Source organism: Epinephelus fuscoguttatus, linkage group LG14 (assembly GCF_011397635.1).
Source record: "Epinephelus fuscoguttatus linkage group LG14, E.fuscoguttatus.final_Chr_v1".
NCBI classification, from domain to species: domain Eukaryota; kingdom Metazoa; phylum Chordata; class Actinopteri; order Perciformes; family Serranidae; genus Epinephelus; species Epinephelus fuscoguttatus.
Genome location: NC_064765.1, coordinates 36,936,161 through 36,963,189, shown reverse-complemented (window position 1 = coordinate 36,963,189; position 27,029 = coordinate 36,936,161). Strand labels below are relative to the sequence as shown.

General features: G+C 40.7%; 1 protein-coding gene across 1 annotated transcript in view; it reads right to left on the bottom strand.

The window, feature by feature from the left end:
* Window positions 1–25,027, bottom strand: part of gabrr2a (gamma-aminobutyric acid type A receptor subunit rho2a) — a 94,550-nt gene extending 69,523 nt beyond the window's left edge. Inside the window, exons 1-2 of the mRNA XM_049596295.1 lie at window positions 24,671–25,027; window positions 20,363–20,469 (exon numbers count right to left, since the gene is read on the bottom strand). Of these exons, the coding sequence (XP_049452252.1) occupies window positions 20,363–20,469; window positions 24,671–24,792 (229 nt within the window). The 5' untranslated portion in view covers window positions 24,793–25,027. The remainder of the gene's footprint in view (window positions 1–20,362; window positions 20,470–24,670) is intronic.
* Between the last annotated feature and the right edge of the window lie 2,002 nt (window positions 25,028–27,029).

Here is a 27,029-nt window from a genome sequence, read left to right as displayed (position 1 = left end):
CTGAACAGCATAAACATTACATTAAATACACACACACACACACACACACACACACACACACACACACATATATATACACAGTAAATATCAACATAATATCACTGCAAGACAAATGATCGAGCTAAGATCCTGTGGGACTTCCAGATCCAGACTGACGAACTGGTGATGGCTAACCTACTGGACATCGTGTTTAGACAACGGAAGAAGGCAGCTGTGATAGATGTGGCAATCCCAAGCAACAGCAAAATCAAAAGAAGGAACATGAGAAGCTCGGAAAATACCAAGGGCTGAAAAAGGAGCTAGAAAAGATGTGGGGAATAAAGGCAACAGTGGTGCCGGTGGAATGTGCTCAAGAATGAGCAAAAAATCAACTCACTGATCCACACCAACAGGATCTACAGTAAAGACACAGGGATGTCATTCGGATTAGACAAGTGTGGCCGGATGGTATCAAAGAGAGGCAAGATGATCAGAACTGAAGGAGTTGACCTGCAAGAGGGCAACATTGGAGATATCCAGGACAGCTACAAGTACCTTGGGATCCCACAGGCTAATGGAAATCATGAGGAGGCTGCAAGGAAGTTGACTACAACCAAATACCTTCAGAGAGTAAGGTTAGTCCTGAGGAGTCAGCTGAATGCTCAGAACAAGGTCCGAGCCACACACTGCCAGTCATCAGATACCCAGCTGGGATCATAAGCTGGCCAAAGGAGGAGATAGAAACCACTGATATCAAGACAAGAAAGCTCCTCACCATGCATGGGGGGTTGCACCCCAAGTCCAGCACCCTGAGGCTATACACTAAGCAAAAAGAGGGAGGCCGAGGACTAGTGAGCATCAGTGCCACTATCCAGGATGAAACATCCAAAATCCAGGAGTACATCAAGAAGGTGGCCCCAAGGGACGAGCTGCTAAGTGAATGCCTCAGACAACAGAAACCAGATGAGGGCAAAGAGGTGGAGGAGCAAACAACATGGAGAGACAAGCCCCTACATGGTGCATACCACCGTCAGATAGAGGAAGTGACTGACATCAAGAAGACGTACCAGTGGCTGGAGAATGCTGGACTGACTGACAGCACAGAGGCACTAATGATCGCAGCACGGTGGCAGGGTGTAAGATGCAGGCAGGATCAGCATACATGGAGAGGCACAACCAAGTGGCTGGGATAGTGTACAGGTAGTAGGAGCACTCGGGGCAGTGACCCCCAAACTGGGAGTGTGGCTCCGGCAGATTCCAGGAACAACATCTGAGGCCTCAGGTCAGAATTGTGCAGTCCTAGGTAGAGGACCCGAGCTTGAGGATGATACCACCCCAAGAGGGTGAGAGGGTGATTTTCTATATATAAATATATATATATAATGACAGTCAGTGAAATAAAAATGACCATTGTCATGGTCATAATGGTTGACTAATGGTTGAAATGAAAGATGACGTTTGAATATGATTCAATCATTGCATTATAATACTGGCCACCACAGACTTGCGTACACTACAAATACATTGCTGTTGTGTGATGATGTACAAAGTGAATTAACAGAAGATTCAAACAGACACACAGAATACACTGCTGATATCTATTTCAGACACACCTGAACAGTCTAGAGAACTTGTTGAACAGCCTAACATGTTTATTTGTGTTAAGCTTTGTCATCCCATATTGATGAACAACATTCCATTACATCTTTGTGGGGCTTGAGAATCAACATCAAGTTTTTCACTGGGTTATATGCCATAGATTCAATGATGGGGGTGACGTGCTGGAACAAACTGATAAATACTGTCGGGGATAGTCATTAGAAAGAAGACAAAGGCCTGCAGCAGATGGTGGCAAACAGTATGCATGCATGAATTATTTTTCTCTCAGTACCTGAAACTTTATTACTTGTGCATCAAATTTTCGAAAGGACAATTACTACTGAGGACAGGTTGTGTTTCACTGGCTATAAAGAGTGCAATGTTTTTCCTGAGAAAAAAATAAATTAATTAAACTGCCAGATTTTTAAATGGTGCGACTTCACCTCAAAGCAGTGTGTCAGTGTTATTGATTATTGGTTTCAGTGTTAACAACTTGTTGAAGTTACTAAATGAGGCCCATTTTCCTTCTTTACTTTTTGTTCTCACAAACCCAGCTGGTGTATTTATGTCTCCCCTAGCTCTGTCATTTGGAGCTTTTAATATAGCCAATCAAACAAGGGTGTTATCAAAACTGGTTTATTGTACCACTGCATATGTATAAAAAGCATTTTGCTCAAGGCTCATTAATGCCAACAGCCCCGCCACTTAGCCCTGGTTTATTAGACCCAGCACAGTGATGGCAGCACCAAAACAGCAAACCTTTATTGCTCACTGAATATTTGTCAGCACAATCTGACTCAGTCTTCGTGTGCCAATTAATAACTGTTATGGACACATAAAAATGATGTAGCCTATATGCACATGAATAACTTAAGTTACGATAACTGAAAAAAAATCAGCATTTTGTGTGTTTGTAATGGATCATAATGGAGACTTTAGCCTTTTCCCCTCAATATTCACAAACATTATTGGTATAAACAAACCATAAACAGTAGCTAAGAACAGTCATATGTTAGATTAATCTGTTTAAAACACCTGTCGGGTCATTTCAGAGTGATAGCAGGTTCCGGTCTTGTGTTTTAAATTTAGTGGTCAGGCTACAGTCACTTCCATTTACAGTTGGATTTTGAGTTGTTCCAGCTGCGCCCTGCAACAGTCAATCCATATTGTGACATTAGCTGACCACAGCAGCATACGGATAGATAGAGCACTTGTTTTGGATTACATAAGACATTACATGTGTTTTCAGGCCCAATTCCTAGTGAACCATAGGAGAGTGTAAAACACAAATTTACCATTTACAAACTTGTTAATATTTTACATACTAGTGTTAAACATTGCAGCATAATGTAGTCACTTTCATTCATTCATTTTCCATAACTGCTTATCCTCTTGGGGGTCGTGGGGGTGCTGGAGCCTATCCCATCAAAGAGCTGACACATAGAGACAGAAAACTATTCACGCTCACATTCACACCTACAGGAATTTAGAGTCACCAGTTAACTTAGCCTGCATGTCTTTGGACTGTGGGAGAACTAGCTAGAGAACCCAGAGAAAACCCACACTGACACGGGGAGAACAAGCACACTCTACACAGGACTTCCCCGTAGCAGGGTTTGAACCAGGAACCATCTTTCTGTGAGACTGCAATGCTAACCACTGCACCAACGTGCCACCACATTTTTTTTTTTGTATTCTATTTGCTTTATATTCATATATTTCCTGTTTTCCTACTCTTATTTCACTTCCTAATAATTCTCTTTATGCTGCATTTGACTTTGAGTTTTCAATGGCTCTTGTTTGGTGCACTAAGTGCTTTTTTCTGGATGAATTTCTTGCTCCCATAAATGGCCTAAATAGGCCTAATTATTTATCTCCTAGTAGATATTATCTTCTTGGTAGGAGATAAACATCAGAGATTTTTCACCTTGCCCCTCCGGGCTTCTGTACATTGGGTCTCCACCAACTCCTGAGAAAAATCTCCGTCCCTTTAGCTGCTAATCTCTCCACTGTGTTAACCAGCTAGTCCCTAACTCAGAGCTTTTTTGATGAAATCAAATAAAACTGCTGCTGTTGGAAACCAAAAAAAAAAAAGGCTCCATAGAGCTGAGGGCATCTGCAGATTTCTCTGTGAGCTTGCAAACTTTTGTCAGTCTGGGTGTTCTTCTCAAAGTTTGACCCATTTTGCCATGTGCTCATTATAAAATTGAACTCACCACTTCAACAAGAACAACACTCCAATTTTAATCTCAAACTAAACACACAAAAGCAAAAGCAGTCCCAGAGAAATCCTTGTGCGCTGTAATGCAATACATGATGATATAGTAAACAGTAAGAGTAAAATGTTCTCATGACCAATTGTCACAATGCACCAAAATATGAGATTAACACTCATACTGATAAGACCTTCATTCTTTTCTTTATTACAGAATTTCAAAGTACCTTCAGCAGCACCGGATGCACTTTTACAGCCAGTTTTAGGCCTCTTTTCATTTCTGTGTCTATTCCTCAGTTAGGACAAAGTGTCATTTGCGGGGTAACAGCTGCCTGATGGCGTAACAGATTGGTGCCTGTGCTAATCTAAGCTGTAAGCAGAAGGAACCGCTGCCAGCTTAATCTGCTCATCTCTGCTGGAGTGGGGCCTGCCATGCAGCTAGGCAGAGGTAGGCTATGCTAACACTTTAGGCGAACTGAATTAGACTGGGTGCAGCTAGCAAACTAAAGCTATACTCCAGTCACCTCAAATTAAGCCGATATCTCCAGATGGTATCTGGGTGCTACTTACCCAACCATCAGTGAACACCGCTTAAAGCTTTAGCGACAAAAAGAGGAAACAAAAAACTGGTGGTTATTATTGTGATGTTCCCCTGAGCTCATGTCCCCTCACAGATGACACACAGGGATAGCATGGCACTGTGGTGATCGGGGATAAAGCGAATGACACATTTCTGCTGCTCATGACATTTAATAAGCTGAATGTCCTCTCCTGCCAATAGAAAATATCATTGAATTATGCACACATTTAAACGTGACGGTATTTAATTTGGTTTTACATAATAATAAAGCAGAGAGCCTTAATTAATAGATTATTACAGTTCCCTTTGATGTAGCAAGCTTGATACAATCTTCTAATTGAATCTCCACACTCTTGACTTCAAACTATGGCAGCGGTAGCAGTCATAGCCCTGATGTTTGGTGGATGTCATGCCATGTTATTTTAAGACTTGTGGGGGATGATATTTAATCACTTCATTTGGAGGTTTTAAGAGCCTCTAAACGGAATATAAAATTGTTATAGCTTTCTGTGCATTTCACTGATGCATCAATGGCCTTTGAACCTTTTCATCAAAACTAAAAGATAAGAAACTGCTCAGTGGCAAAGCTCCCAGAGTGGGGGTGCAGCAGGGAGTCCCTGGAAAAGACCCACAGCTTTGTTGTCTTCCACTGGATAATTTAAGAGGGAAACAGTGCTTAACTTTCCTGTCCTGGTTTTACCTTCTTTATAGAGCCTGTATTCCTCAAGGTCCAGTTTACTGCCAGTTATTATCATAATCACAGCCACTGTCTTTTGGCCTTCAGTCTCTAATACTCTAATATACAGTTGCCCAGTTGCCAGAAGTAATGTTGGAATGTTTCCCCAGCCACCAATATATTGCATTTGCAAGACTCATATGTATCTTATCAGTATTTTTAAAGTGATGAATTACATGAGCTGGCTTTGCAATCCAGGGGTGGAGGAAAGGGTGGATGGCGTGACACCTACGCAAGATGCTGGCCAAGCTGCAGACCACTGTTCAAGATCAACAACAAACTGACGGTGATTTAGTGAGTCACTGTTTTAGTTCCTGTCAGAATAGAGGCATAAAAAGTGTTGTTTTTTTTTCTACCAAGAAAAAGGGATTGTGCCCCCGAACCAGGTATTTTAAATCAAAACATGATCTTTTCCAGACCATAACCAAATGTTTTTTTGTGCATAAACCAGACCACACATTAACTACAGCATTGTTGAAATGTAAGGTTTCAACGGATCCACTACATAGAAATGTGCAAGTGTGATATATATGGTGATTGGTTTGTTAATACAATTTAAACATCTGACATTTTGGCTTAAAAAGTTAACACAGAGAGCAGAAATAGAATGGGACATTTTGAGATCTGTTCAGGAAGTTAAAGCTCAGTTGAGACCAAAGATTTGTGATGAGAGGAAACCGTTTTCGAATGTTGCATAAAAAAAAATTGTAGCGGGGTGAACTGGCTGGTCTGAGCTCGACTCAAGCTGGCTAATGGTGTCACCTGAAACTCAGCTGATCGAATCCAGTGGCTGGTTTCATAACATAAGGCCGGTTACCTGTTTCTACAGCCACGCGGCTTGTGGTCAAGTCAAAATGACCGCAGACGGCTTGTTAGCTTGCCACGTCAGGTGCTCTGTCCCCCGCTGAACCCTGTTTCTGTCCTCATGGTGTGTCGGTGTCGGACAGTGGGTTGCTGCTGCTGCTCACTGTATGTGTTTATGTCCCCTCACACACATTCTCACTGACTGATTGATTAGTACTGGTACAGTCCATCTGGTGCTCGTTTTTTTTGTTGTTGTTGTTGCTGTTGCATCACTACTACAAATGCAACTGTAGCCACTATCTCACCATCATTATCCTCATTCATATTTTGCGAAGCTACAAATTATATTCAACCACAAAATAAGTCTGAAAAGCTGGAAATCAGAACAAAGTACAGAGGGATGTTGCATAGAGATGATACACCATTTCATCTAGTTGCATTGGTGTGAAACGGCAGGTTTTTAAAACGTTGCAGAACGGCACATTGCAAGTTGGTGCCTGTTTCAACTTGTCCCGTCGTTAATCTTTGGCCTGAACTGGACATTAGATCATTCAGAATTACATCAATATTTGTAATGACACAAATGACCAAAAATCCAGCTTGAAACACTGTACAACAGTAGGCTATGTAATGTGGTTCACTTCAAAAGACATTCCAGCATTTTCTTGCTAAATATTTTAGCTTTTTCTGGCCTTCAACAAAGACCACTTGAATTTTGAGTGCTGTTCCACTAGCTTCTCTAACTCAATATACTCACTGAGGCTTTGTTTAATTAGACATTCAGAAATGGTGAAACATGTTCCTACAGTTATTATGTCTGATCTCATTGTGGCTATTCGACTCAATCATGGACTTGCCTCTTCTGGTGAGATGATGACATTATCTGTAATAATCTGGGGCAGAGTCCAAGGGGTATCCGAGGGGGATGGGTATATATATATATTACTAAATATTTTAATTATTATATTGAAATGTATTGAAAATATATATTTTTTTATATCTTAACTACTACTGTTAAACAATGTAGCATGATAAACATTTTATTGATTTTATTTTTAATGCACATTTTCATTTCTATTTTATTTATTTGCTTTATCTTTACATACTTCTATTTCATAATCTTATTCTTACTTCTTACCCCTCAGACCTGACCCAGTGCAGGACTCTGCCCCAGTGGGCTGGCAGCAGGTGAGAACAAAAATATCATTTTTTATTTTTCAGAATAAGACAAATGAAAAAATCAGTGACACAAGTTGAACCTTTGACTCTGCTGTCACATTCATCTCCAATGTGGAGGACTCCAGCGATTAAAATTTGCAGCCTGAGGATAAGTAGCAACCTACATCGACTTCAAGACACCCGAGGAGGATCATTTTGAGGTTTTATGGTGGTGGAAGGAGAATGCTAAAATATTTCCTAACCTGGCAGTGCATTGTGCAGAATTTTTTTCACCATCTTGGCATCAAGCGCAGCCAGTGAAAGAGACATTTTTATTTTGCTGGATTTATAATTCAAGAACGGAGAGCCCAACTTAATGTGAGTGGCTGTAGCCTGTGTGTTTTACTATGAGTGCAAGTCAAGTCGCGGGACTTTTATTAATGGGTGCAGCTTTGACTAAGACATAATGACGGGTAACAGGAACTGGTACTGAGCTTTACAGGTATGGTCGGGTGTGGGTTTTCAAAAAGGGACCCATCCCTCAGGCACTCTGGTCTAGGGCTTGTGGGAAATGTCTTTTTGCATCCATTGGTTTGTGGATTCCCATTTCGATTCCTCCAGCTTGGCATTACAGCCGCTGGCATCTTGGTTCTTTGGATCCAGTAGTGACCATATTTGTGTAAAAGGGCTGGAGCTGTGGAGGAGCGAGGGGTGGATCTGAATGAGAGGCCGAGGACACTGTCACTTGATGTGTCTTGCCCATAATCATGCATAACTTTAAAGGACCAGTGTGTAATATTTGGCATGGTTTATTGTCAATCTGAATCTGAATCTGAATATTCTACCCATTAATATGTTTATATAAGTGTATAATCGCTATAAAATAAAATTCGTTTGGATTTTGTAGCCTTATAATTATGCTTTTATATATGTATATATATATATATATATATATACATATATATATATATAGCAAGGGCCTTGCTTTAGAGAGGTCGCCATCTTGCGCCACCATGTATGTACGGCAGACCGAGCGGACAATCCAGCCAGCTAGAGAACGCGTTTCGTGTGTATAAATAAACCAACAAAGACAACGGAAGGAGTTGAGTTTCCATCTGCGAGGAAAAGAAGACGCAACTTCACTCCTTGTGATGCACTCTCTGCGGCACTTTTCCTCCTGGTGATATATCTCCCAACGATGGTAGCACCGAATCCCATTCTGTGCATTCAGCTTCTCTTCTCGCCCGCTCAGCATCAAACACATGGAGTTCCTCATCTGTATGCTCCGGCTCAAACAGGTATGGCTCTGGGTCTGTGTCCGCTACAAGAAACTCTTCAAAATCGCATTCAAAGTTGTCCATTGCAGCTACTATAGTCCGGAGATATTGCTAGGCTAAATAAACAGCTGAGCTCTGTTTACAGGCTACGCTGTCAGTCAGTGTACGGGCTGGAGGTTGGTGGAGCAGAGAGGGGAGGGGGTCCCCGCTAGGTATGGTAAACGAGTATGTGTATATGAAGTGTGTCTGTTACGCTAGAAGAGTCAGAGTTTGGGAGGAGTCTTTTACCCCCTGGAGTGTTACCGGAGTGCTCAAATAAACGGGCCTTTTTTCCGAATGCTCCTCTGGTCTCCTGCTCGTGAGGGATTCATTACAATATCGTAACATGGTTTAGATTTCTGAATAAACATTCACCTAGATAGACCTACTCCTGAAAAACTTGTGTCTGCGCAAGGCTTTTTGACCCTACGAGGCCACCGTCATTTACCCGACGGGAGGGGTGAGCGAGTGAGCCCTGCAATCTAGAATTTGACCACTGATGTCACTGTTTTCAACCCATTTTACACACTGGCCCTTTAAGCCTTTATAAAAATGTAAACAGTTGAGTTATTTAAAAATTCACCCTCCATATAGTTCTCATGAAGAGGTAAACCAGACCAAAACCTTTTTTGTACCAGGCTGTAAAAATGTTATTTCTGCTGTAAAGTTTTAACATGTGGATCAATGGAAATTGACTGGCTTCTAGAGCCAGCCTACAGTGGCCATTCGGAGGACTGCAGTTTTGGCAATTCTGTGTTGCCTTCTTTTTTTAACCCTGGAGGTTGCTGCTTGGGTTTTTGCAAAACATCTACTGTCCTAACAGCAACAAATTTACATTAGCTTTCATTGTTCCTGGCTATGTAACAAATACAAGTCTAATAGTCACTCTTGTTTTAGCTTATTCCATGACTCTTGTCTCTTTACCTGCTAAATGCTCCACTTTGTTTAACACCTGAGAGCTAATTTTGTCTGCTGTTTCATACTAAGCTACGTAAGTAGGTTTATCAGGGCTCTCTGCCAAAACTAAGCACTTAATTTTATTTTCTCCTTGGGGAAATTATTTTTTTTATTCCATTATTTTCATCTTTTACACACACACACACACACACACACACACACACACACACAAATGAATGTAGAGAGCTGTCAGAATGATAAAGCTGCCGCAGCACAGCATCTCAAACAATTGGGATTTGGTGCTTTGCTCAAAGGAACCATGGTGGTGTCTGGGAGGTGAACTAGCACCACTGCAGCTTCTAGCCCACAATTTGTAAAATGCTCTGCCAAAAACTTCTGAGATCTCAGCAGAACTGTAGAGTTGTTGATAATGAGTGACTCCTTTCACATCACATTTAGGGCACTAGCAACACTTTCACAGTTTGGTGTTTTCCTGACCTTGAAATTTGCTTTGTACATCAACATCTATGTTTTTTCCCATGTTCCCCAAGTGTTTTTTTGGGGAGTTTTCCCTTATCTGCTGCGAGGGTCCAAAGGACAGAGGGATGTCGTATACTGTAAAGCCCTCTGAGGCAAATTCTGATTTGTGATATTGGGCTTTATAAATAAAATTGATTGATATGTGGTATTTTGGTACTCAGTGCAGAGTGCACAGTGCATCGATGAGAGGGAAAAACAGACAGTTGGTAGGTGGGTCGTACACATTCCATGGTGTCTGTTTCTGGAGCGAAGCAACTCCATAGCCACTTGGGTCATTATAAAATAATAGTAGCAAACTTAATAACTGCAACAAATATGCAGCAATAATGGAATAACACTTAAAGACCCTATATAATGCTCAATTTCAGACAACCAAAAAAAAACCGAGCAATTTAACCAAACACTCTCTAAACAGTCTCTGTGTTTAAATCAGCATAAAACATATTGTTGAATGAAGTTAAAGCAGAAACACTGGCAAATCAGTTGTTACTTGGCTAAAGATTAATATGGTTGAGTCTTGGCATATCTGTTGTCCACTGTTGCTTTATGCTGTATGAAGGCACAGACAGTACAAATCTGTCTGAAGGCAGTGGGACACGTATGTTGGCAGTTCTGTAGCCTCAGAGGTGCCTTAGCAGAGCGCAGGGCCATTACACGCAGATGTTTGCTGTGTTTCTCTTCAATAAATCACATTCAAACAACACCAGGCTGCTCCAGAATAAACACACACACCTCTACACACATCAGACGGCTCTGTTGAAACTTGGTATTTCTTTTTACGCAGGACACGTTGGATTAGCAGACGTCATCAATCCTCTGCGTCACAGCCTCTTTCCCAACTTTAGTTTTTTTTCTTGAAATGCATTATCGTGCAAACACTACTCTCCAACAACCACCAACTTTCACCCGGGAGGCTGGTGCTTGCTTCCCATGTGAATGTTAAGCCAAACCCTGATCTTTCTCTTTAAACCCAATCACGTACATTTATTGCTTAAACCCAACCACACGCATTTGTTGTCAGAGGAAAAAAACGTCAAGTCATGGTCTTATACTGACAAAGTGCATTTATTTTGACAGAGACTGTATGCAAACTGTACATTTCCTGTGAAAATGGAAGTGTATTTTGAAAACAGACAATGCATGTAACAGGCTGAAGTTGACATGGTGTCACTCAGGGTACCTTGCATGTCACATCTCAACGTGGAAAGTCCATGACCAAACATCAATATAGGTTGGAGTGAGAATGTGTTGGCCAAATGGATTAAATCCTGATAGTGAAATGAGTCATTCTGTGGGGGTTGTGATACTCAAAAAAAAGTATCCACTGATTTATTGACATCTCTCTCTCTCTCCATGTAAGTGAATGGGAAAAAGTCTTTTTGGGCAGCATGGCATCGCTGATGGATCCCAGGAGCTGTAATTCCACTGATGGCCACTATGGAAATTGACTTCAAAGTCCAGCACACTTCCTGGAGGCCTGCAGATTTGTGGTGTTGTGTGTTCAAGTTGTATCACTCTGCTACTTTCGGAGAAATTTATTTGCTTGAGTAGCATCTTTCCATTTATTGAGCTGTTGTCATCATACATCAACGCAATTGGCTGAGTTGAATCTCAACTATGACACCAGTGATGTGACTGGCTGAGTGTATTTAATAATTACCACATTCTGATTTACAGTGGCAATTTATATGCCAAGACCTATCACTTAGCACTTGTCGTTGCGCTTGTACGATTAAAATACGATTAGAGTCACCTGCACTAATGTGAAAAGGTCACGGCTTTTTGGGTCAAATAAAAAAAGTTACTCACTGGACCATATGAGACAGTTTGTAGGGTTTTTTTTTCCTTTTCTTTTTTTCTTTGCAAGGCTCGAGACAGACCTTCCTCACTGAATCCAGCAATGTGGTTTCAGGGCTGTGATAAAAATGCTATAATAAAGTACTAGGCAGCATGAAACAACCCCACCTGACTTTGTGACCTTCAGTAAATCCGCAACACTGCTAAGCCACCACATTTTCTGAAAAGCACACAGTGGCTTTGATATACAGTTAACAGATCATAACATGACTCGCTCCGAGCCCATACATCAAATGATCCGGCCGATGGGCTTTCTGTCTCTTTCCCTTCAGCATGGATTAACAACAAGCTTAATGTGTTATCTTACCGAGGATTAAGAGCAATAATACACCCCACACGTTAGCCACACTCACCCCCCCGTCCACTGAAAGACATGCCGCAGCTGACTCTGATCTGCATCTGTTTGAAAGTGTATGTCTACAACCACATACATATGTAACAGTCTTACAGTGCATACAGTATGTACTCATCAGTATTACTGATGGTGACATCAAGGGGTATCTAAGCTTCAGCTTGCATTACAAACTGGGGGTGTGAGATTAGTTTCATAGGCAGGGTGGGATGAATGAAAAAATGCTATTGACTGAATCAATAGAATCTCAGGAGTTTCACAGCTATGGAGGTAAAATACTAAATTGCTTGAGAGAACCTTTAAAGGGATAGTTTGGATTTTTTAATGTGTGGTTGTATGATAGTGTCAGACTGAAGCTCCCAGAACCTTCAGTCTGACATGGCTTCCATTGAAGGCGATTTACAAGGGGGAGGGAATTTGATTTTTTCCCTAACCAATCAGTAGAGATCAACGACTCACCCAGAATCTGACGTCATTAGTATCCATGCCTCGGGGGTGCCAAAAACAAGCGAGCATTGCCCGTTTAAAATGTCTCCATTGTCGTGCACGCCCAGCTGCATCACCGTTACATCCAGTTTAGCAGCTTCCTTAATTTGGTCCTCCATTAACGTGAGTAGTGGCGAAATACCTCGATAGCATCGTTAATGTGGTCTGTAGGATCTGTAGTGGTCGCTATTGTTGCTATCCTCACCAGTTACCTACCGGCGTACAGCTTGACATCAGCGTGGCGCTGATTGGCTAATCGCTAGACCCGCCCCTACCCCCGGCGGTCATTGGTCCTTCCATTGTTTGGACGAGATAAATCACAAATTCATTGCAGTATGCCAGACCACAGATGCAAGCCTACTCAGTTGAGTGGGCGGGGTCTATGGTCTGGAACCAGGCTTGTTGTATGAGGCACTTAACCATAGGCAGTGTATTACATACAGTAGATGTCAGTTAGCATGTGCCCAAGTTGGAGAGGTGGCGGTACTAGCGTCACAGAAGCTAACTAATGAACTGCTATGGAGAGGTCAGCAGCAATAAGCATTTTAGCAACTTAAAAAGAGTTGCACCAAAAAAAGACAGCAAGTAATAATGGGGAAGCCATTACCAGCTTCAGATCCACATCTATGATTTCATCAAATCATCAGACTGACGAAAACAGTAATTTTCTGTTGGTCTACTGCTGCCTTGATCAATTAGTCAGTGTTATTAAAGTGGCTTTGTTGAATCTGAACTAACCCTTCAACCACACAATAGCACAAACAAACTAAGTAACTGAGGCAGTAATAGACAATCTGTGTGTTGAGCAATGGTAAATAACTATGTTTCTCTATGGAATTGGGCTTGGAGGAGAGCCATATAACAGCTTCAGTGCCCCGTTGGAAATCGCCGTCTAACAGAAAAGTGGATTTTTAAAGGTGCCTAAAACATTTTTGTTGCTTTTTCCTTTCCATAGCAGTACATTGTTTAGCTTCTGTGTTGGTGCTCCAGCCTGCTTCTCCAAACTGGGGGCATGCTGACTGACTGATTGTAAGTAATAATAAAACTATCCCTTTAATAGGCCTTTTTCACAGCTGACATGTTGCCTTGTTACAGTAGAAAAAGCTCAGGCATATATAACAACATTAAGGATGGCTCTGTTCCATGCAAGTGTTCCAGTGAGGGCATTTAGGATACCATGGACCTGAAACTCAAGCATCTAGATGGAATTTACCCAAATAGCCTCATTATTTACACCTGTGCTTTTCCTGCTGTGACAAGTCAAAATTAAATTGAGATTCTGTCTTTTTTGGGGGGGCTGTACTCAAGTGAAAACAAAAAAGGAATTTCAAGAGGAGTTAAAGCCATGAATCTAAGCCATAGACCTAAAGTAGGTCCTGAGGATGGAAATAATCATCATCAGCTGCCTAACACTTTAATCCAGAGCAAGATGTCTTGAAAACTGCCTTACTAGATAGTCATCAAATTTTGTACTGAGATTCATAGTCCCCTAAAGAAAAATCGGAATTACTCTGGTAGCTCCCTGTCCTTTCAACTGTGGCATTTTATGCATTTTATGTCAGCAACTATTGACTGGCTGCATATGTTGTCAGCTATGTTGCCGATCCCTGATTCGCCTCAATTGGATTTTAATTTCTGGGTACGAGGCAGGGCACTACGGAGTCCAGACTGATATAGAGAGAAAAACAGAATGTTGAGCTCACATCATCAGGACGGTCTTACCAGGCTATACATTGGTCTTATATTTTCATAGTGAAAACACATTCCTGACAGTGTCCTGGCTGTGAATCTCCTCTGCCATTGGTGTGTGGCAGGTTCACTGCACACACTTTCTACTAAATCTCATTATGGGAAATGCATGCCTCACATGAATTTCACACCTTGTCCTAACAGCAAGCGAACATCACTTTCTGTCCACACCAAATGCTTTATGTATGCACCTCTTTAATGTCAAGTAAGCAAACCATGTAGGCTACATTGATCTGCGCGCTCGACTGGAGACGCAACCACTTGGACAAGTACTTGTTATCTTTCTATGTTTGCACTTTTATTAATGTTTAAGTGATATTTAAAGGAAACGACATGCAAGCTACATCATTCGCAGGACAGGGGTCAGCCATCTTGACTATAAAAACACAAAAAGAAGTGGCCTTTTTTTTTTTTTTTTTTTTTTTTCAAATCCGACTGAAGCCACAATGCATATTTGTTCCTTATAGTGATGGCAACACAGCTTATTTAATCTAAATTAGCCTGGAAATATTCATAATCAGTGTAAATGAGCATTCATTAACATGTTTTACAACAAAGTAGCCACTCTGCAGTGAGCTATTTATGAATATTTGGTACGTAAACTTTGCAGCGTTAGTCATGAAAGCAAACAAATCTGTCCACTCACTATGAAATTTTCTATTTTCCTCTGAGACATCTTCTTTTTTGGATTTGGAATCAATAGCTAGCCTCACTAAGGAGACTCAAGACTAGCCATCACTATTGTCATTTAGCAAATTTTAGGAAAAGGCGCTAGGCTGTAGATGTATGACAAATATAGCTGACTCGATATTAAAACCTTTTTTTGTTTTTAATCCAGTGTATAGGCTACACATTTAAACAACTGGAAAATGTAAGAATTAAAGGCTACAACACTGATGAATGAAAATTAAAATGTTAAAAAATAACTGTTACTCATTTCCATAAATTTTTTTGTCTATTTTTAAAGACAGCAACTGTATTCAGAATGCTGGCAATTTAAACTAACAGAATACAGTTATTTACATTTTGTATTTTAAATATGTAACACTGTTACTAGTATTAGATCATTTCCCAACCCTGAACACTGAACATGTAATGCTGTGGGTGGGCATTTTTCAATTAATTCATCTTTTTTTTTTGGCTATCTGATTAATAATAACAACATCAACAAAGAAAGGGTGTGACCAAATCATGTGCTGGTGCGACAGACTAATAAAAATGTTGATAGCATCAGTGCTACCAGTAGAAAAGTAAGACTTTGAGTTTGACTTCCAAATAAAGTGATATAGAGAATCTGGGTAAAGTGTAGGCTTGTTTAAGACTAAATGCTTGTTTTTCTTGTGTGAGTGGACTTTATTTTAGCGATGTTGCCCAATTCAAAGATCTCGGTCACAACATGAGTACAATGTTATCATGACTGATACATCTGATACTTGCAGCTACAAAAGTAAAAACTTGTAATAATCTTTATTAAAAACAAGTAGATATACTTTCTAACATCAAGCCTCTAACTTGGATAACAACAAGCTGCTCTATGGGCTCTGAGTCTGTTATTGACTTGCCTACAGTATGTGGAGGAAGTGGTGGGGTGTGTTTGGGGGCATTTTCAATTTTCAGCCTCTTTCATTCGGATGCGACTAAGCCAGTAGCTTACTGATCTGTTTTGGTGGAAAAACCATGTTAAAGCATTATTCAATATAAAAAAAGCTACGGGTTTAAACACATCTGGAGGGGGCAGCCCTTTCTAGGGAAAAGGATGGAGTATGAGACTCTTTATACTAATGCGACTAGAGCCGTGCATTCTCTGCTGGGACTTTGTGCCTGTACCCGTGCTATTTTTAGTCCCATTTCCACTGTGACCTCCTGCTACATGCTCTGCCTTTCTCTGAAGTAACAATCGCTCTAACAGGGGAGGAGTGATCTCGCTTAATGACAGTTACACTTCTGCTCCCAACAAGGTACAACTTCAAAAGGAAGAAGAGTCAGAAGATTTATTCCCTTTCTCGCCCTATTTCAGAGCAGAGGTGTGGGTGTATCCTGGTATCCAAATATCTTCATGAAAGCCCAGTCAAGTTTTGAGTTTTGAGCAGTCCTACAAGTTTCACTTGATTGCTCAAAAGAGATACAAGAGGCAGACACTTCTAAGCATATCAACAAAGAACTAGCCTTGAGCTACTTTCTGAAGTATTTCTATGATAAAGTACTGCTATCTTTAGATTTTAACTCGTGCCTTACAAAGATACCAAGACATACAGCTTGAACACAACACTGTGAAACATCTTGTGAACTGCTGTCTTTAGATGGCACACAGAACGACACCAGTGGGATGTTTCACAACTCAGGGAACAACTCCTTAATGCGTGAGCATCTATCATACTGAGAAATTTATCTTAAAAACCCAGGAGAGACATTTAGATTGTCAGCCTGGGAAAAAAAGCTTTAGATCTAGTTTTTCTTGTGATCCAGCCAGCAGAACAAAAAATATGTCTGTTAAACTCAGTCCAAACAGGTGCGGGCTAAAGATGCTTCACGCTTTGAGATGATACTTTAAATTGGCGTAACATCAAAGGTCTAGCAGCCCACTCACTGGAAGAAACTGTTGGCATTGTACATCTCTGCAAACCATGAATGTTACATCTGTACAGATCATACAAATCATATCAACATTTCTAGACTGATGTTGTGTATGAGCTGACGCTGTCATCTGGAAGTGGAGAGAATGGTGGATGATGGAGACGTCTACCAAGCTGCAGACCACTGTTTGAGATCAACAAACAACAGAACTGGTTTGTCCTTGCTGTGTTTAAAGTGGCTTTCCAGCCACCACATGTGGGTGTTTTAGGGATCCATGGCTGTTTTTCCAGCAGGAGTAGTGCCAAAAAAAAAGCAGTCGTTTTTTACTGAGACATTGCTACATTTTCAGCAGGGATCGTGGCCTCAAAACCAGCTATCTTAAGCCAAAACATGATCATTTTGTGCCTCTTCTTGGCTGTGTGCTTTGGTCTATGTTATGTTTTATGTTCTACTTTTGTATAGTAAGTTTTTAATGTTTTTGTTATATGGTTAAGTTACTTAAATCTTGCTGTTTCTGCTATGTGCTTTGTTATGTGCTTTTGTCTGTGGTTATGTACTTGCTCTGAGCTTATGTGCTTTCTATATATGTTTATCTGCCTTTCTATGGACATGCCTTTTATCCGTGCTTATGTGCTTTTGTACTTCTGTACATTATTTTAATGCCTGTTCATATATATATGTATATACCGTCAACCTGCCAGGGACTGCAGATGAAAATTAGCCTGTATGGCTAAATCTGGCACATTTACGTGACTTAATTAATGTGCACTGTCCCTTCTTAAATAAAATAAACATAAACATAAACATAAACATAACCACACATTGACCAGCATTGTTGAAACAAAAAGCTTTAACATAAAGTTGCAATGTATCAACTGTATAATGACATACAAATGTAATATATCTGTATTTTGCAGAAATGTCCAATGCCAACATTTATTCTGCTGACTGGTTGGGTTCTGGACAACAAAGACCAATCAATTATGAGACACATGGAGGCAAACGATAGATGTAATTGATAGAAATGTAGGATCAAGCACTTTTGGATCTTCCTATTTTGGCTGTAAGAATCATTATGTTTTTATTACTTTAGAATGAGCTGTTTATATCTACATACAGAGCATGTCCTCTTTCATGGAGTCTACCATGTTGCTCTACAGTAGCCCAGAACAGACAAATCAAACAGTGGCTCTTGATAGGGCCATTCATATTTTCACATTTTCACGTCAGTCACCATAGTTCTCCTACACCCTTGGCACACTTTTCGACTCATATATTAAAGCTTATATGTTCTATTAAAGCCTATGGCCAATACAAATACTGGAATTTGAGAACTACAAAAATCTGCAGTCTGAATACAAAATATATTAACAATATAGGCTGATATATATATATATATATATATATATATATATTTTGTACACAAACCCAAAGCAAAAACAACCATTTTTCCTAAGGACTGAGAGGGAAATCTGACGCTGTAAACAAGAATGTCAGTGCTCTCTGGTGTGCAAAATATGTAATGGAGACACCGTTTCTAAAGCCCATAAGCACATACAGAGAGCAGCAGCAGCAGCAGCAACCTACCGTCTGACACCGGCACACTATAAGGACAGAAACAGAGGGCTCAGCAGTAATGAAGCACCTGCTGCAGCAAGCGAACATGTCGTCTGCAGTCATTTTGGCTTGACCAGTGGATTTCACTACAAGCCAATTGGCTGTTTAAACAGGTGACATGGTTTATGTTGTAAAACCCGTACCTGGCGATTTGACCAGCTGAGTTGCAGGCTTGTGACACGGCTTAAGTCGAGCTCAGACCAGCCAGTTCACACCGCTGCAACTTTTCTCTGCAACATTCTAAAACAGTTTCATCCCATTGTGCATCTTTGGTCTGAACTGGACTTAAATGACCTCAAACATGTCTTTGGCATTTCTGTACTGAGAGTCTTGTTACTTATCAGTCAACAATATATTGACAGTAAGTTAATACTGACTGATATGTCAAAGACCATTATGTGAATCAATGTGAGCAACAGATGATTTTTTTTTTTAATTTATTGTAAAATAAATTGCAAATGAAATGAGTTTTTACTCATTTTTTTCTTTTTTTGAAAGGTGCAGTCAGTGTTTTCTATCAAATGGAAATTAAGTCTATTTTTTATATATATCTAAATAATATAGAAAAATGTCATGAAAATGTCAATGTCAAATGTCAATGTCAATATACATTTGATATGAAGATGTCATATGTATAACATATAAACACGAAAACAAAAAAAAAAAAAAAACACAGCTGTGTCATCAGGACCCAACTCTTTCAGAGAGAGATATCTGACCAAAATCTCATGTCCTGCTGCTGAGATCAAACATTCGAATTTGAGCTCCACACAAATAACAGTATAAAACAAACGAACAACAACAACAGCAACAACAAAAAAGCTGATGCATGACAGACTCTCGAGATTCTGAAAATCTGGAAGTTCATAAATCAGGACGACCAAACTTGCTGTATTAATTTTAATACTGTTCTTCCTCAAAAGACTGGCCAGACATCCACTAGCTTTTCCTAGAGCTATTAACCACATCACTGAAGGTCTTTATCAGTGAATGGAGTTTACATTACAAGCCAGCAATCAGGCAAATGAGATGTGGTTAAAAAAAAAAAAAAAAAAAAAAAGCTCAATCTTGTTTCACAGAAATACATGAAATGACACATGGTGGAATGTAATGTGTTGAGATTTCGGCACAACAGCAGCTATGCCAATAGAAAGTCAATATAGAATCCTTTGTTGTGGTTGATACATGAATTCCCTGGTTCAACAACGTCTCCCAATGGGCGGGGTTTCATGTTACAGCCCCCTGGACAGACATGGCTGAAGTCCGGCTCCAGGGCCAATCATGGTCCACAGACTAATTTTAAATGGCCCGCGGCTTGTCTCTCAAACTGCACTATATGTGGCCTGCCACACGTTATTCGTTAATCAAGCAAGCTTGCTTTCCTTTTTTGTTCAGCTCTCGATGGCAGCACTGTCATACAGTCTGTGGACAGGCAACAAGTAGGAACTAAGCAGGCAGAACTTTCCATTAAAAGATGGTAAGCAACCAAACTAATGGTTACCTAGCAGACATTTCCTGCTAGGTAATAGACATAGCCACAGCAAAGACGAGTAAAGATGTGCCGCTTTCAGGGGCACTGGAAAGTTTAATCATTTTTCAGTAAAAGATGAAACTGTTGGGTTTGTCTTATTGTATGATGTGACTGAGTAAAAAGCCACCTGATGAGAGAAGCAGGTGACCCGCAGGTATTTTCACATCATGTAATCTGTTCCCCATTCAAGAAAGTTTGGACACTCCTGCCATAGGTAGTATAAAATGTGAGAAAGTCCACAGTGGAGGAGGTCAGGATTGTAGAAGGGTCAAACAAACACCAGACTTTCACCCAGGAGATCACTGTTTGTGTCCTGTGAGACACTAAAATTCATCACTGACTTCTAATGACAGGAGAGCATTCCACACCTACCTCCAAATGCTGGCCTCATGGTAAAGTCATGATCGTCTACTTTGAGCAGATGCTCTGTCTTTGTTTTCCGAGACTTTGTCACATCTGGAGGCTTCTTTGGCAAGGAGCTGGAGGAAAATGACATTCACTGTTAGAAGGTAGGCAACTGGTAGAGTGGGGTTTGGTTTTGAAGAGATAAAAAGCATCAACACCAGAGAATACTGAACCAATCTGCTGTGAGAACTGAGAACAAGAACTACATAAATTGAACAATTATTTACAACCGATTTCTTTTTTCTCACCTTCAGTGTTCTATTGTGCATAACATCTGCATTCCAAACTTCCTAAAGATCACGCATAAAATGTCAGCAACTCAAAGCTCACACAGAAACTCATCATTATATCACAATAGAGAAAATGCAAATGTATAGAAATGTTGAGATCAACCCCATGTTCAAGCAAAACAGTCATCCTAACTGCAGACATGCCACTCCTAAAATTGTATTTGTGCCCTTGGTTGAATGGAAAGTTGAGCTGTGGTAATTGTCAGTGTCTCTAACAGTGATGGCAGACCACATGCTGTGTTAAATCACCTCTAAGGACAGATGAGCTTCACATGGCAATGCTCTGGCAGAGCTATGAAAGACAGATATACGTTTTCTCTACCAGCGAGCAAAGAAGAAGAGATAAATATTGTGCCCTCCATTTTGGGTTTGTATTTGTTGGAATGCAGCACATTTGGTGCAACGGACTCAGAAGAGGGAGTGACTTATATGGTTAGGGTTCCTGCAGTCAAAAGAAGTCTCACCGAGTTACTGCCATTGGCTCAGCCTGAGACCTAAGTCTTTTAATCTCCCACATTTTGTGGATTTAAGTTTGTGTTTTGCATGACAATGATTTGAAACCTATATCAATCTGATCGTTCACTAATGTTGAAGCTGTTATTATGCTCTGTAAGAATTGTTGTAATTAGCTTGCATAGAGACTTTTTTATCATGGCTAACACTGTGGCTAAACTCATGAGCCAAGTCAAGTTTGAGAAGTTACCATCATGTTGGCAGTTTGACTCCAACAAGTCCTACAACATACATTGTTTGTATCAGTCCTCCCCAACAACATATGAACATTTTCAATCAGTCGGACAGCATTGATTGTGCATATCATAATTAAAAAAATGATTACCAATAGCTTCTTTCTATCTGATGGCTATAGTTTGGATAGATTTAGCCACAAACAAAAAGAGTTGGTGAAATAGTGAAATAATCACCACAAGGCTAAGGTTACAGAAAAATTGTGGTCATGAAAAAAAAATGTTTGTAGGAGATGGGAGGCAAACGGTGGTCTCTTGTGTCATGTCTAACCCTGTCTCCCAGAAATGACATTAATAAATTAAAGATTTGCAGTGTTTTATAAAGAAACATATATCTATATCATTTAACAAGAAGAAAATAGTTTTAATTTAATTGACAGTGTTGGAGGGGGCAGTGGCCCCTTCCTTACTGACTACGTACCTACTTTTCAGTGCCCTTGTTGTACCACATCCTTCAAACTTCATTGTGATCTCCTGTAAAGTTTCATGAGCCAGTGGTGTAATGTGATGGACAAATGGCCCCTTCTCTACTTTCTACCCCCCTACTTCTGGCCCCCACAGCACCCAAAATTGCAAAGATGTTGATACTGAACTCATCAGTAAACTAGAGACCATCTTGCAATGGGATCAGTCCAGTTGTGATACATGACTAAAGTAAATGTTGGCCAGGGGAAAAAAGTGGAAGGAGGTCCAATGGCTCTTTCCCCACTTTTTAGCGCCATTTCTTGTATCACAACCTTCAAACCCAGGCTACATTATGATCTCCTACACACCTGTAGAACTGGATTATTCTTTAGGAGCACTGTTGGAATATGTATACCAATCGGTTATTTGTAGCACCACACTGTTGGAGCGCAGAGCGCACTCGGGGCAGTGATGGAGCAGCGGAACAACGGGCATATTGAAAGTAACACTTAACCTTTCAGTCTGCTGGGTCTGACATTTGCATTCACCTGCAACAGCTGCTCCTCTCTGATCTAATAAGCTCTGAATGGATCAACAGATCAGTTATCCATCCAGCAAGTCCAAAACTGCTGCTAAGGAACAAGAAAACTAATGGAGAGCTTTGTCTGTGGTGCATTAATGGATCCACAAATTTAGAGAGGGATCACAGACTGATATAAAGGTATACAGGCATTTAACAGAAAACAAAAATGAAAATTTGGTGTTGCACATCTCCGTTATGCCAGCACTTGGTCAAGGTACAGGTAAGATGTTTATTAACATTTAATCAAGAACGCAATCTTCACCAAAGTGTTGCCTAAATCTAACCACAGAGACTGGACTCTCAAAACTTAGTACACCTCCCCGCCAAAAACCTCTCCGTTTTTTTGGCATTCGTAGAAAGAATAATACAGATTAGAGGGCCAATCTTTTTGATTCCCAGATCCCTCCTAATACTACAATAAGTTCCTCAAACTAAGCAACGAAACAGGTTTTAAGCAAGCAGCAACTTCCAGGGTTGAAAGATGCAGCCAAAGCTCAAGTTCCAAAAAGCTATAGTTCCTCTAATGGCCACTTGAGGCTGACTCCAGAAGCCAGTCAATTCTTATAGACCCTCACATCAAAATGCCCAACTTTACAGCAGAAATAAACATGTTTACAACATGTGACTGTGACTGATTTCCCCATTCATTACAACTGTATCTGGATGAGTTTTTAAACAACTCACTGGTTTATATTTTACAAGGCTTAAAGTTATGCATAAATAAGGGCTCAGTCAGATCCACCCCTCGCTCCTCCACATCTTCACCCTCTCCAAAAAACCAAGATGGCGAGAGCCAAAATGTTTGGACTTTGAATGCTTTCAAAATGGTTTGAGCCACTGCCTTCCAAAAAGGACTCAGTAGTATACTCAGTAGTAGGAGTATATTCTGATCTGGTGCCCCTATCAGCAAAGCTACATTATTTGTCAGTTAATTCTAAAGTGAATATGCCTGTTACACCATGACAATATGATTTATATTTAAAGAAAAAGCCTGGGGCGTAGTAGCGTAGTGGTGCCGGCGCCCAACTCACTGCAGTGGTCACGGGTTGGAGTCAGGCCTGCGACCCTTTGCTCCGTGTCAGTCCCCGCTCTCTCTCTGTGTCTCCCTATTTCACACACTGTCCTATCCATTAAAGGCATAAGCCCACAAAAACAATCTTAAAAAAAAGAAGAGGAAAAACCCTGCTAGATTAAGGTTTAAGGGAAAATCATGGTCATAACTAAAAGTGGACATTTTGTGACAAACCAATGCTGACTGTGTGGGAGCTGGGACAATGATTCCAACATTTAAGTGAGTGATTTGATGATCCAGTCACCCACCTTAGCCTCCACCCTACAAGGTTTTGAAGCTCTATGTCAGTGTCAGTGTCATAATTTACACAGCCACAAGAGGTCTTAGTCTGCTTAACTTAAGTGCTGGTTGTTTTACGTATTTGAACAAATGATGGATGCTTTCAGGCTCCAACAGTATGTCAAAGTGTCCTTCTGAATGCCAAAGTTCTCCTGATGAGCAGATCAAGAGTCTTGCAGGCAGCTTCACCACCACCTGACAGAGCTGCAGTCCATTAACCATTTTAAATACTTTCACTTACTTTTTTATAGGATTGTTATCATTTCCACTCCTCTATGTCATAAAGGAATCAATACATGTTAATGATCTTGTTTAGAAGTGTTCCCATACACAAACTGTCGGGCACCTTTTTAACAAGATGTTCTGAAACAAAGCCTGAGAGATCCACTGCTGACACACCTCATTTATGCAGTGCACAAAGTTCAGACTTGAACGGTTGCTTTTTTACAAAAGCAGTAAAGAAAACATCTTTTACAACTAAAATAATACTACTGAGAGAAAAATAATGAAGGTATAAAGACAATGACCCCAATGCTTTATAAGATACTAGATACTGTAACATGGTACTCCATAATACATTTTGACTATCTACAGGTGATTACAAGTGATAGCTGTTTCTTTTGATAAGTGGTCTTTTTCTTATTCTATTTATTAGGGAAGATGATGTAAAACATTATATATATATATATATATATATACATATATATATATATATATATCCACTTCTCTGGAGCATCTTAAAACCATCATTGCATAGATCCCAGCTAAATAATGTTCACATTGTCCAGCGGTTGCCTACTGTCTAATGTAACCTGATAAGTGTAGTGATAATGACATTTCAGTTGAAAAAAAATATTTGATGTTGCACATTTTGGCATCTTGTATCTATTTTTCACTTACGTGCCATGCTTTTGCGTTTCCACGGTACCGGTCCATCTACGCACCCGGTGGCCGTGCTTACGGCATTCACCAGTAATAACCAGACACAGAAGTAAAATCAGAGGTTTGGTCAAATAAGGCATCTTGACGGCGCAAATCCACAGGTGAGTCTCTTGAAAGCTCCTTTCAGTCGGTTCATTCCAGCAGGGCTCAGCCGGCAGCGCATGGTTCTCAGCAGAGAATGGATGTGTTCTCGGTCATGGCATCAGACTGTCTGCCGCGCGAGGCTGCAGGAAAGGAATGTGTTTGTGTGTGCGATGCTGTACACGGTCTGCACTCATCCTCACGAGAGAGAGAAAGAGAGAGAGGAAAGGGGAGAGACCGACAGCGAGGGAGAGAGAGGGGGCTGAACATCTGTAGCCTACATGCTCCGAGGGGAAAACACACACACACACACACACACACACACACACACACACACACACACACACACACACAGGGATTATTTGCAGCCTGGCATGACACAACAAGAGAGGCAGATTATTCCTCCCTCTTGTAAATAAAAACCTCATCATAGGAATCACGTTTCACTCAACTCAGGGACATGGCAGAACAGTTTAAAAGCAATCCCCATTTTCAAAGCCGGAACAAGCATTTATGTGGCCCTGAGCAAAATCATCCACCACCTCTGAATCAGTGTTTTGACTAGTTCCCACGTGATATTCGATGATGGCTGGTGTTGGTTTGATTCCCAGCTCCTCTCAACAGAAACAAAGTGTTCTTGAAGTGTAATTATATTGCCTTGCATGGCAGCTCCAACACTTTGACAACATAAATGTCCATGGGTGGATGTTTGGCATTGCAAAGCATTATACACATCAATGAAGTCAACATCTATAATTTAAAAAGCAGTCAATGAAATATTTTAACATATCTGCAGAATTTTCACTCTTATATACAAAAAAATCAATATTTATTAACAATCATGTACTTACAGAAGAATTTCACTGCCAGAAAGATGGTCTGTTCAAAAAACTGGGCTGTCTTTGCAATAGGAAAATGTAAATACTTTTAAAATTGGTGCGACATGACCAGAGAAAACAAGAAAAGGGCTGAGGTATTTGCTTTTGCTCAAAAGGTAGAAAGCCTCCAATTACCAGAATACACTGCCCCACTCCAGACCAATAAACACTCTTGCTGGTGTGTGACGAAAGCTCTGCCATTTTTCTGAGACATGCATAACTGCAGACATATTCCATTTGTAGCACACAAGACACACCCCTGCAAACTGCACCCACCACTACTGCAAGACAACCCCACCATTGCAATGGTTATCTGAACTTTGGTACACTGCCACACTATAGTAAATAAATATGAGGCCAAGTGTACTAATAATCCACTTAAAGGGCCAGTGTGTAAAATGGGTTGAAAACAGTGACATCAGTGGTCAAATTCTAGATTGCAGGGCTCACTCACTCACCCCTCCTGTCGGGTAAATGACGGTGGCCTCGTAGGGACAAAAAGCCTTGCACAGACAAGAGTTTTTCAGGAGTAGGTCTATCTAGTGATGAGGTGAATATTTATTTAGAAATCTAAACCATGTTACGATATTGTAATGGATCCCTCATGAGCAGGAGACAGGAGGAGCCCTCGGGAAAAAGGCCCGTTTATTTGAGCACTCCAGAAACTCCCATAACACTCCAGGGGGTAAAAGAGTCCGTCCCAAATTCTGACTCTTCTAGCGTAACAGACACACTTCATACACACATACTCGTTTACAATACCGAGTGGGGACCCCCTCCCCTCTCTGCTCCACCAATCTCCAGCCCGCACACTGACTGACAGCGTAGCCTGTAAACAGAGCTCAGCTGTTTATTTAGCCTAGCAATATCTCCGGACTATAGTAGCTGCAATGGACGACTTTGAACGTGATTTTGAAGAGTTTCTTGTGGCGGACACAGACCCAGAGCCATACCTGTTTGAGCCAGAGCATACAGATGAGGAACTCCATGTGTTTGATGCTGAGCGGGCGAGAAGAGAGGCTGAATGCACAGAATGGGATTCAGTGCTACCATCGCTGGGGAGATATATCATCAGGAGGAAAAGCGCCGCAGAGAGTGCATCACAAGGAGTGAAGTTGCGTCTTCTTTACTCGCAGATGACGGTTCGGGTTCATTCTCCCTGTTGCGTGGTAAGTGTGGTCCATTCACAAACTTTATAACTAAAAAAACGTTTCACTACTCTCTATCGACGAACTACTAACACTCTGCTGTTTCCTCCTCCTTCTTCCTTCCTCCCGCTGTCTTCGGTGGTTCATTTATACATGCGAAATGCATTCTCTGGCTGGCTGGATTGTCCACTTGGGCTGCCGTACATACAT